The following is a 12,007-nucleotide window of genomic DNA, read 5'->3' on the forward strand; positions in this document are numbered from 1 at the left end:
TGCAGATTCTGCTTGAGTTGTCAACCAACTATGAAATTCTACTGAAATGTTCTCTTCAGAAGATAGGAGGGCTGCAGAAGAAAAAATTACCCCAAGCTGGAAAGAGGTGACGCTAACAGTAGATGAGCTAGTGTAAAGAAATTACTTTTTACCTTTCAAATGAGAAGCTGAGCACAGGCTAGCAGTGCAATCTGGTTTTATTAACACATTTGGTCTGAGTAACTCATCTCCGTTTCCTGATGGCCAGGTAGGACACTAACAAGGCTCCAATGATTAAGGTTCCAGAAAGGCCAGCCACCCACAGAGCTTGGGAGTCTACAGGAGACCCTGGAGGATGGAAAGGTAGATTAATGCATGCTGAAAATCAAGAGATTCTACATCCTAATAAAGACTGCCAGTCTTGAGCTACAGGAAAAAAAGCTAGACAATTCCTTTTGAGGTTCACATTGGCCAAATCAGTAAGGGAAGCAGGGGTGAGCAAGTAGCTTTGGTTTGACCAATGGTTCAGATACGGGACCTCCTGGAGGTCTCCTTCCACTCACTTGAGTATTTACGGAGCTTTTCTGAAGAGTCCGGAGTGGCTTGGAGTAAAATCATGGGGCCCTGGCTAGAAATGCTAGCAGTGCTGTTCTGAAAATGGATGTCAGAGCTTCTTCTTCCTGTTGGAGAGATGAGTTAGGGATTTGTTAGTACATGTGGTGTGAGTGGTTAAGGAGTCTAAAATAGTGCCAGGTCCTTTAGTATGGATAGCTCTGTTCCATGGGCCTCAAGAAAAACCTCAATGTGTTCGATACAAAGTCTCAGACTTGCTCATTTGTATTAACACTTTTGGAGAAATGATGACTTTGGACTATCCCCAAACTGTCATTCTTCTTACGTAGAGATGCTTAAACAGTTGTATCTTAGTACTGAGACCCTATGATATAAAGGTACCTGGTAAGACACTAATAGCAGAGCTCTGTTTGAATCCTATTTCTACTGCCAGTTGTAGATCTTTCAACTTTCAAAGTTTTAGTTTTTATAGACATATATGTATACAAGTGTATCATTGCAGTTGGATGTTCAATATTTAATCTATTATATGATAGTTATGAAAAATACTATGAGGTGGTTTTTTTTTTTGCCATAAGGGACTTAAAGCTTCAGCGGTCATGAATCCCCATTAATTCAGGAGCCAGGTACGATCTGTGGGATCAGGTGGAGTACACAGCTGTATGAGCATCGGGCCTGATCATCAGAGCACATAACTCTAAGTCTGCAATCCTATTCCACCTGTAAGCCTTCAGGCAAGTATAGAGGTCTACCATTTATATCTGGATAGACCAGAAATGTCTTATTAGATTATAGGCTGTGAACCCATTTGACTCCTGGCTAAGGCAAAATTTATATGGAGAAAAGCTAAAGCTGAGAGTTTTCAGGATTTATAGCTTATATTTAGAAGGCCTGGAATTCTAGGAAACTAGTTGTATTTCTGTTCTACTGCATCATGAAAGTACTTAAGGAAGCCTCGTTAATAAGATGAATCTTCGGTTTGACTCATTTGCCACAGGCTAAAGAAGGTTTGCTCTGGGACGCCAAATACACTGAAATCTGTCCTCTGGTGTAGACAGCTTGGAAACTTACGTCTGGCAGGACAGGTTGTCACACAGGATGGTGTCCCAGCAGGCTGGCAGACCGATGCACTGCAGTGCAGATACACCTGGGAGCCAACAGAATTGGGATCATGGTGTAACACGTCATGATAAGTCTTCAAACCTGCTTTATCTCCCCCAGGAAGAAATCAAGAAGTTTCAGAAAATCCTGAAAAACCAAGCTGACATCACAGAATCACTAAAATACTAGATTCTAGTTGACATGTCACACATGCCATTGGCATCCTTTGATTGGTCCAAAGCAGTACCAACAACCAATGTTTAAGGGCCACTTCGGCTGAAGAGGGGTACAGTGTGAGAACACTTGAGCTGGGGGGTTTAGAGCCCTGCTGAAGACCACAGAAGGTGGCATCGTACCGGTCCCTTGAGTGCCTGCTTTGCCGCTGAGTCCACGAAACTGAAGGTGGAAATGCTGAAGCGCTGGTGGTGAGAAGGAAACGCCAGGTCCAAGGTTCTCCGGATGGGGATCAGTTTGGTCTGATAGTTGTCTCCAGTGTAGGGGCATCTAAGCAAGGATATCCAGCAGTCAAGATGGGCTTCGTGGAGGGTGTTTAACACAGGTGCAGGAAAAAGCCACTTACCCATTTACCAGCATGGGCCACTGGGGCTGGAGCAGGGCGTTTGTGCTGGGGGTGGCCCAACACTGGTGTAGGCGCAGCTCTAGACTGGGGTCTGTTCTGTGTTGGATAGAGACTTCCACGTAGATGGGATCCCGAAGCAACTTCACCACTGGGTAGTCACTAGCAGTGTAGTAGGAGCTATAGTGTTTGTCTGCAAGAGGCCAAAACAAGTTGAAGCAGTAAAGAGATTGGAACCTCTAGGTGCCTTGAGATAGACCATCACCCACATAAACACCTCTGGCAAGTATCTTGTTACCAAGGTAGGGTCTTGACGCCCAGAGAAGTGACAAGACTTGGACTAGAGGCCAGATACTCCACAAAAGAGGGTCTTACCTTTGGCAATCTGAAGTTCCAGAGTGAGGTGTCCAGGCTGGGTCTCAGGAAGGGGCGGTGGGAGAGTAAAAACCTGGACATTAACTGGAAGAGCACTGCTGCTTGCAGAGTAGCTACAACTGATTCGAAGCCTGCAGAAAAATAAGATTTTAGCTACTATCCTGGGGGGGTGGACCATGCCACCTCTTTAAGGTTTGAGGAACCATTAAGTGCTAGGTGTTGGAACAAGTTTATAAACGTGTTGTGTGATTCTGGCCTTGTGAGAGCTATCATTGGGGAGACTGATATGTAAACAAGATCAGTGTTTGAGAGTTTGATATAAAAACCATACAAGAAATAGATATGGTCAACAGATGAATGGATAAATATGCAGGAGATACAATGGAACACTACTCAGCCATAAAAAAGAATGAATAGATGCCATTTGCAGCAACATGGATGGACCCACAGATGGTCATACTAAGTGAAATCAGACACAAAGACAAATATCATATGATATCACTTACATGTGGAATCTAAAATAGGACACAAATGAATTTATCTATGAAACAGACTCACAGACAGAACAGACTTGTGGTTGCCAAGGGGAAGGGGAAGGGAAAGTGGGGGAGGGATGGATTGGGAGTTTGGGATTAGCAGATGCTAACTATTACATAGAGACTGGATAAATAAGGTCCTACTGTACAGCACATGGAACTATATTCAATATCCTGTAACAAACCATAATGGAAAATATGAAAAATATATATAACCGAATCACTTTGTACAGCAGAAATTAAAACATTGTAAATCAACTGTACTTCAATTAAGAAATAGATATGGTACTATGGGAAAAACGTACCTTCTGAGGAGGGGGTAGTCAGGGAAGATGTTGCAGGGGATTTGATAAAAGTAACTGAGAGATAGAGAGAAAAGTACGGAGGCAAGAAGTTTGAGGGCCACTAAATATTCCAGAAGCACAATCTGGGATTAGGGAATAGTGAGGGAAGGATTGAGAAAGATTAGGCTGGAGAAGTAGTAGCAGTTTCATGCAGGGCCCTGCAAGTTATGCTCACGATGTTAAGCTTAAGCTCTAGGAAGACAAAGAGAAAGCTTTAAGTATGCTAGCTAAGGTTTTAAAGGGATTCATTTTGCTACAGCTTAAACAGTGGAGGTAGAAGGAAGAGACCAGAGTGAGAAACAAAAGACCCGGTGAAATGAATTAGAAGTCAGGTAAGTTTGAGGCTTAGGATCAAGTTGGTGGCAGTAACGCAGGGCTATTGGATCAAATAATGGTCAGTGAGATTGGACAACCAAGGCAGTTGAGATTCTCCTGTCATGAGGAGATGGTCATTTCTGGATTCATGTTTACTCTAAAACTCCTGCTTTATGCGAGAAGGGAAGTCAGGCATTCTGGTCAAGCAAGGTCAGGTTAACTAAGACCCTTACCTGAAGATACTGTCTCGGGTGATAGAACCACGGCTCCAAGTTCTCACATCCCGAGTTGCAACCAGCTCGTTTTCATATACTGCCTGGTTTCCAGTGATCTACAAGGGCAGGTGAAGAGTCTTGTCACTCCTGCAAGCCAGATGCTGCTTCACTCATCATTTGCTTTGTTCAGTGCTCAGCAAGGCTGCCCTATTACAGGTTGCATTTTTCACAACGTGAGTGGAGGCAAGAGCAGGTGGCATTGACTAGCTGGCAAGTTATCACTTCACCTTACTTTCAGGACAAAGGGCAGGAAGAGGCTTAAGGAGTACTCAGATGAGGCAGCCAGAAATACCACCGACCTCAGCTGACCTCCCTGCTCGTTTCCCAGGGCAGTGCAGTGGGAAGAACCTGTTATTTGTTCTTCTACAGTGTGGTAAGCGGTGCTAGCCCCTCACTGGAGTGCAGGTGGGATGACTTAGCCGAGTGCCCTGGGGAGGCTTCGGCTTTCTCAGTGATGAAGCCCTCTCTGTCCTAGAGACCATCCTACGCACCAAGCAGTAGTCACGGCTAAGCTATTCCAGTTCTCCCCCCATCACTAGGGCATTCCTACCCAACTTCAAGTCAGGAACAGACCCCAAGGTCAGCTCTTCTCACCCATTTTGTAGTACCACAGGCAGTAAACGGAAACCGGAACAGGACAAAGGTGTGTGTTGCCGTCGCAGGTTTACATTCACTGTCATTCCTGAAGGCCAAGTGCACAGAATTCAGCAGCAGTGGGGGCGAGGTCACATTCCGAGACACAGCGATGGAGAAGTGGCCGTCCTGGGTACAGCGTGCGGTCACTGAAACACCAGAGCGACTGTGCTGAAGGCAGGTCATCTCGCTTGTTACTGAGCCAGCCAGACAAGAGCCTAATTATTTAGTTTAGTTCTTTTAAATTCCCCGCCCTCCTCTCCCCCCACTCCTAGAAAAGCTGCATTCCCAGCTAGTGACCTTGATGCAGGTTCAGCCATCCAGAGCTTCAGCAAGGCTCTGCATGGCCACTTGGGTTTGAATCTTGCCTCCACCACTTACTGTGTGGCCTCAAGGAGAGTATTTAACCTCCTTGCATCAACTTCATCTGTAGAATGGGGACAGCCGTACCTGCTTTGTTTTACTGATCAGCTAGAATTCAGAGCATAGAATTGAGTGTGGCATCTAGGTGTTTAATGAGGGTCTTTTTTTTTTTTTTTAAATGGGAAAAACTTGGAGCATGGTTTGGGACAAATAATCATCTTTTGAAATAAAGCTCTCTAGACAATCAGCCACCAGTGGCTATTTCTTGGGAATTGGTTAAGTTTCTGTCAATTAGCATCTTGCACACAGACTTAGCTTCTTGAGTTCATTGAGCGTTACTTGCTCTACATTGGATTCTAGGAGAATAGACAATGGAAGGCTGTAGAAAGCTCTGTCACTTAAGGTCAAGTGTTCCAGGAGGTGTTGCTTATACATCAACCTCTGGTCATCTTTAGTATTTGCCTTCTGGATGGGGGTCGGGGAGATAACCCTCCTCTGGGTTTAGTTCATGGTAATTGCAGGCACTTTTCTTCAGCTGATTTCAAAGACACAGTGACTCACCTGTGTTTCCGTAGTAACAGGAATTGACCTCTTCAGAATCGTAGCAGCAGCCTAGCTGCTTGCAGTCTCCTTGAGTGATGGGTGAAGGGGCACATGGCAGTCTGTCCCACACTGGGACAGAGTCGCAGAGGCCACCATTTGGGACGTCTAGGGCTAGATTTTGCAGAGACGAGCAACATTAAGTAACAAAGTTTGGTCTTTAAGAAGAGACCATTTCATTACAAAGCATTAACATTCAATTCCCATAGATATCTACATGATTGAAAGGGATATATACATACTAGAGATTATATCTGAGTTAGAAAGTTAACTATTAGATCACCTTATAGAAGTCCCCTGAAAGGCGTCCTCTTTGGAAGAAGAAATACCAATAAGATTGGAAGAAGCAGTGAGACTCAACTTTTTTATTCAAATAAAGAATTCTTATGGTTCTGATGAACCTAGGGCCAGGACAGGAATAAAGACGCAGGTGTAGAGAATGGACTTGAGGACACGGGGAGGGGGAAGGGTAAGCTGGGACAAAGTGAGAGAGTGGCATGGACATATATACACTACCAAATGTAAAATAGCTAGCTAGTGGGAAGCAGCCGCATAGCACAGGGAGATCAGCTCGGTGCTTTGTGACCACCTAGAGGGGTGGGATAGGGAGGGTGGGAGGGAGACGCAAGAGGGAGGAGATATGGGGATATATGTGTATATATAGCTGATTCACTGTTATACAGCAGAAACTAACACACCATTGTAAAGCAATTATACTCCAATAAAGACGTTAAAAATAAAGAATTCTTAATTCTGTTCTTTAAAAGGCACTTCTCAATCTTAGTGTAGTCTATATTACCATCATTTTGAAATGCAGTTCTGATTCAGTAGGTGGGGAATGGGGCCTATGATCCTATATTTTATCAGTATTACCCCAGTGGCTATAGCCTAACAAGGCAGGTGTGAAGAATTACAAGTTCAACTCTTATGAGTGAGGTAGGGCTCACAGGTGGCAAGGCAAGATTTGCCGGAGTTGAGTTGGTGTCATACTTCCTATTAATTACCCAGTTAAGTAATCGAGTAGCGCCCCTAGCTGAAGAGGCTGAGCCCTATTCTCAGCGCAGTCTGCTTGAAGGCATTTGCCGAGTCTCCTTGATAACTTCAGCTTCCTTCCCTACCCTTCAAGGCGAGGGGAGCTCTGGTCCTGGGATAACTCTTGGTTGAATCCCAGCTCTACCACCTACCAGTGAGGGGCACTTGGTAAGCTCCCTGCTGGGGGCCAGCAATAGGGCTCACAGCGCTGGGCTGGGATTATAGGTGACACGTGCAGCACCACCCCCAGTGCCTGGGCCCCAGGTCATCGCTCAGGTGGTGGTTATCCTAAGGTCTCCCGTGGAGGGAAGAGTTAGAAGACAGTCCTCCATGGGTGCGTGGGGTCACTGCACACAGCAGGTAGAAGATGCCTGAGGGCATCTTCCAGGCAGCTCCATACCACCCAGAACCTGGAAGTTTCCAGCCCTTACCTGGGAGATCCACGGGACACCTGAACAGCTTTGTCTCTGTAACCGTCCTGCGTCCACCCGCATCTGCTCTTTCAACTCCAACCGGCATGACGTAGTGGGAGTCCTGGAGAGACAGGCCCCGGGAGTCAGCCCGGATGGTGGCACAGGTGTCCCAGCGTTCCTGAGGACTGGGTCGTACTCACCCACTCAGTGACATAGCAGCCGCTGTAGGACACGTCCACCAGCAGGGAGCTGCCAGGGCCCTCGCTCACCCAGGTGCCACACTCAGAGTCATTCTGCAGCCTGTGCGGCAGCCCGCGATTATCTGGGGGCGGGGAAGGGGGGAAAGCACAGATGGTCGGTCACCACCGTCACCAGTGCTGGGAAAGGACTGCCAGCTTTGCCTTACACCCCAGGGACAGCTGCCAAGAAAAGAGGAACAAAAGGGGAATCAGATTCAGAAGCAAAGCTACATTTTAAAAGATTCGTTCTATAGAGAGAAGCGGCAGAGTTTAGCACAGGGGGTAAGCATTAGGACAGGAAGCAGAGGGCAGTTGTAGGCAGTAGAGGAGACACGCCATTGCCTGGCTCAGCCTTCAAACCTACCCCAAGCTACCAGTGCAGGAGGGGTTGCTGTCTCCTGGCTGAGAAGGCTTATGGTGAACTGAAAGCTCCTTAGCCCACAGCGGAGTCCACCGGGATAACCTGGTGCCTCGGGCTCACGCTGGCCGCTCAGAGCAACAGACAGTGGAAACCAGAGCCAGAGGGATCGCAGCAGCCACATAGCAGCGTCGCCAGGAGCCTGACTGACCGCGCTTCCGGTCGTGCACTTCCTCTCCCGAGAGCCCGTGCTCCCCATGCCCTTTATATACAGAGGGAAAGCTGGTTTCAGGTGCACGTCTATGTAGCACGCAGGTGGGACTCCTTTGGAAAGGGTGATTCCTCCAGCTTCATTCACTTTAGGCCACAGTCTGCAGCTGCAGCACTCTAACCATCGAAATCGGGTGGTCTTCAGAGACCAGGAACAATGCGGTGCCTTTTAGCTAAGAGAGGCTTTCTCCCGGTTGCTCAGTGTAGCACTTATTTTACTAGCTTATTGACCTTCCTTTAGAAGCTTGCATATTTGGGTGTAAATCCTAGCTCTGCCACTTATGAGCTGTGTGAACTGGGTAAGTTACTACCTCTCAGAATCTCAGTATTCTCATCTGTAAATTGGGAATATCTCCTGGCAGGTGTGTTCTTTTGATTGTATTTAGCCTAATATTTATGATAGGAACAATTTTCCCAAGTTGACTAAGAATCTTTGTCAGAGCACTGAGAATGTGTAACCAGATATCCATAATTCTCTTCAACTAATAAAAGCGAACAAATAAGCCTGTGTCTTCCCCGGGGAAATTGCACAAATCATTTAACCATGTGGTGACAAACAACACTGAGGAAATGCTGGACTCTGCCCTCAGGGATGGGATGTGGCTTTCCAACATCTCTGTCTGGTTTGGGTTTGGCCACTAGCCCATCACATCCCATTTACTTGCTCACAGGGCTTACCACATTGGATTTTAATGGCCTCTTATTTACTCAGTGTCCCTACTAGAAGCACTTGAGGGCAGGGACCGATGTTTTATTTTTCATTGCATCCTGAAAGCCTTAGACAGTGTGTACTCAGTGTTTACTGGGGAAAGAATGAATCAATGAATGCGCTTTCATTAGTGGCCATGTCCTAAGGCTAACCCCCCTTGAAAATGTGGTTTCCCAACCTCACTGGTACAGATTCATTTCCTTTGTGATGAGCTCAAGCTCACAATATTTAGGTGTTTTTTCTTCAAGTCATTATACATGTGAATAAGTATAAGAATGAAGAGGAATACAACAAACTAGTGAATAAAACAAAAAAGCAGCAGACTCACAGATATAGAGAACAAACTAGTGGTTACCAGTGGGGAGGAGGAAGGAGGAAGGGGCAAGATAGGGGTAGGGGGAAAAAAGTTATTATGAGATTATATGAAATCATCTGTGTGAAACTTCTGAAAACTGTAAAGCAGTATAGAATTTCAAGAATCTTTCATTCAATGAAAGAAAAAAAAAAAGGATGAGGGTTGGACTTGTGTGTGATGCCTCAGGAGCTGAACGGCCAGTCTCCCCACTGGACTTATGAATGCTGCTCCCTAAAGTAGTGAAAAATCTAGGAAAGTTTACCTATTTTGCTAAAACTTGCAGGCAGTATAGAATAGTGGTTATATGGATTTTGGCAATGGGTGAATCTGGGTATAAATTCTGAGTCATTACTTACTAGCTCAGTGACCTCTGTCAATGAGTTACAATTTTTACATCTGTAAAACGGGGATAATAACACCTACCTCACAGGGGAGGTATTATTGTAACGAACAGGTTTTTGTTCGATTAAATTATGTATGGATAGTGCTTATTACAAACCTTGCTGCATAATCGTGACTTGTTAAATTGTCACTAACATTAACAAGACAAGTCTATGTGCTTGGGAAATAAAGGTGAGATGGGAGGTGAAAAGAAAGCAAGTGCCAAGCAATGGACTCCTTGGCTCGGTGGCGAGTCTGAAGAGCAGCCTGTACTTCTGGGGTTGCATTCCCTTGTGAGGGTATATGTTTACACAGCTGAGAAACAAACAAAAGTCTGGAACTATGTTGTGATATCTGGAAGTCCCCCCAGGCTCACACCAGTCACGCTGATGTAGAGGGTCAAGGGTGAATCCCAAGAGACACCAGCAGGGCTGAGATGAGGTGAGTCCACGCTCACTTCTGCACTAAATCCTCTGAGGACATCTTTATTCAACGACACGACTCGGTTTCGGGAGAGAAAATGCACTGAAAATGTGTGGCCCACCTCAAGGAGCCCCGATTATCTCAAAAGTAACTCTCTGCCCTTTGAATCTGGAAGGGCAAATGCTGCTCTTAGCATTCTCTTATATTAAAATCATCCGCTCGTTTAAAAACAATTCTAGTGGGGGACTTCCCTGGTGGTCCAGTGGTTAAGAATCGGTCTTGCAATGCAGGGGAAGCCCGTTCGATTCCTGGTCGGGGGACTAAGATGCCGCATGCTGCAGGGCAACTAAGCCCGTGTGCCACAACTACTGAGCCCTCGCGCCACAACTACGGAGCTCATGTGCTCTGGAGCGTGCATGCCACAACTAGAGAGAAGCCCGTGCACCACAACGAAGAGCCTGTGTGCCACAATGAAAGATCCCGGGTGCCGCAACTAAGAACCGACGCAGCCAAAAATAAATAAATAAATATTAAAGAAAAAATAAAAAAGTAAAAAATCATAATTTTAGTGGGATTACAGGTAGAATACAAATCACATAAATTGTAGAGACTTATCAAAAGCCCTGTCATCACTGCAGTGTTCATTTGACTCACGTTTTATAGGCATATTTAAGGATCCACTTTGTGTCACCTACCAAAGGACTGTATTATACCCCTGGCTTTCCAGGGTCCCCAGCTTGTAGACAGCAGATCGTGGGACTTCTCAGCCTCCCTAAACATGTGAGCAAATTCCTCATAATAAATATATATCTATACCTCTCTATCCCCTACTTGTTCCGTTTCTCTGGAGAACCCTGACTCACACGCTGCTCATTCCTCATTCACTGGACTGGCCCCCGAGGGTCCCCGAGACACGGGAGGGCAAGGACAGCCTGTGCTACTGGGGAAAGGCAAAGTCTGATTTCTGAAAACCTTGCTCACTCTGGGCATACCTTCTTTGAGTTACATTTGAATGTTTCGATTTAAACTAAAGAACAAGGGTATAGCTATGCCGGGTTTACTAATGCTCCCTTTATTGGAAATGGGCACACATGGCGATTTCTTTAGAGACTGGCTGCGTTTTGATAGATACTAAGGTTGTTACTGCTTTCTGGCCGTTGGACCCATGTTCCTTGAGAGCTGGCATCGACAGCGGCTCCCTTGCTGTGACTGGAGTGTGCCCTCCTGACTGGAAGGTGGGGTATCACATAAACAAAGCCCCAGGAAACGCTCATCAAGTGTGAAAAAGCAATAATCAAAATTACCCCTCAAATATGGAGGACCGATTAGACCATTGTGTGTGCTAATCAGTAATTAGGGGGCACCCAGCTGTTCTCGGCAAGTGGTGGAAATAGGATACTTCTCTTCTGAAGGAAGACGTCCGACAATGTACTGCAAGTACTTACATGGTTTTCCTTCTCGGCAAGCAAGAACAAAGTGCGAGCCTGAGTCAGTTGTGAGGTGATGAGTCCTAGCCCCAGGTCTTCTTTCGACTTCCTCCTGCCCGCCTGGGCCAGGCAACCCCCTGCCCTGGCTGCCCAGCCCCGACTCTGCTCTGATTTCGTCTGGCCTCTCCTGCTCCACCCCTTCCTGTCACCATGACCACCACCAGTAGGGGAAATTATCCTTCCTTCTTCCTCAGGCAGGAGGGGCCCCAGCTGAACAGGATTTTGGACTTTGAGAGGAATGGCAATGTACTGGCTACTTCTCTCTTGAGGTGGAAGAGTAGTTAAGTAAGTAGTTAGGTGATGAAGACAGAGGTAGTAGGGCTTCCCTGGTGGCTCAGTGGTTGAGAATCTGCCTGCTAACGCAGGGGACACGAGTTCGAGCCCTGGTCTGGGAAGATCCCACATGCCGCGGAGCAACTAGGCCCGTGAGCCACAACTACTGAGCCTGCGCGTCTGGAGCCTGTGCTTCGCAACAAGAGAGGCCGCAATAGTGAGAGGCCCGCGTGCCGCGATGAAGAGTGGCCCCCACTTGCCGCAACTAGAGAAAGCCCTAGCACAGAAACGAAGACCCAACATAGCAACCAATCAATCAATCAATAAAAAATAAATAAATCTTAAAAGCAGAAACCTACCATTTAAAAAAAAAAAAAAAAGAAAGAGGTAGTAAAC

At 46.3% G+C, this 12,007-nt stretch overlaps 1 protein-coding gene across 1 annotated transcript; it reads right to left on the reverse strand.

Moving 5' to 3' along the window:
• Window positions 1-223: 223 nt before the first annotated feature.
• On the reverse strand, window positions 224-7,897 carry ZP4 (zona pellucida glycoprotein 4). Its single transcript, XM_007170795.2, has 12 exons — window positions 7,720-7,897; window positions 7,317-7,438; window positions 7,135-7,237; window positions 5,633-5,785; window positions 4,670-4,857; window positions 4,034-4,131; window positions 2,606-2,736; window positions 2,234-2,423; window positions 2,010-2,157; window positions 1,624-1,699; window positions 555-659; window positions 224-327 (listed from the first exon to the last, which is right to left on the reverse strand). Exons 1-12 carry the CDS (start codon window positions 7,895-7,897, stop codon window positions 224-226), a joined length of 1,596 nt encoding a protein of 531 aa, XP_007170857.1.
• Window positions 7,898-12,007: the final 4,110 nt, after the last annotated feature.

Source organism: Balaenoptera acutorostrata, chromosome 16, assembly GCF_949987535.1.
Source record: "Balaenoptera acutorostrata chromosome 16, mBalAcu1.1, whole genome shotgun sequence".
In the NCBI taxonomy this organism is placed as follows: domain Eukaryota; kingdom Metazoa; phylum Chordata; class Mammalia; order Artiodactyla; family Balaenopteridae; genus Balaenoptera; species Balaenoptera acutorostrata.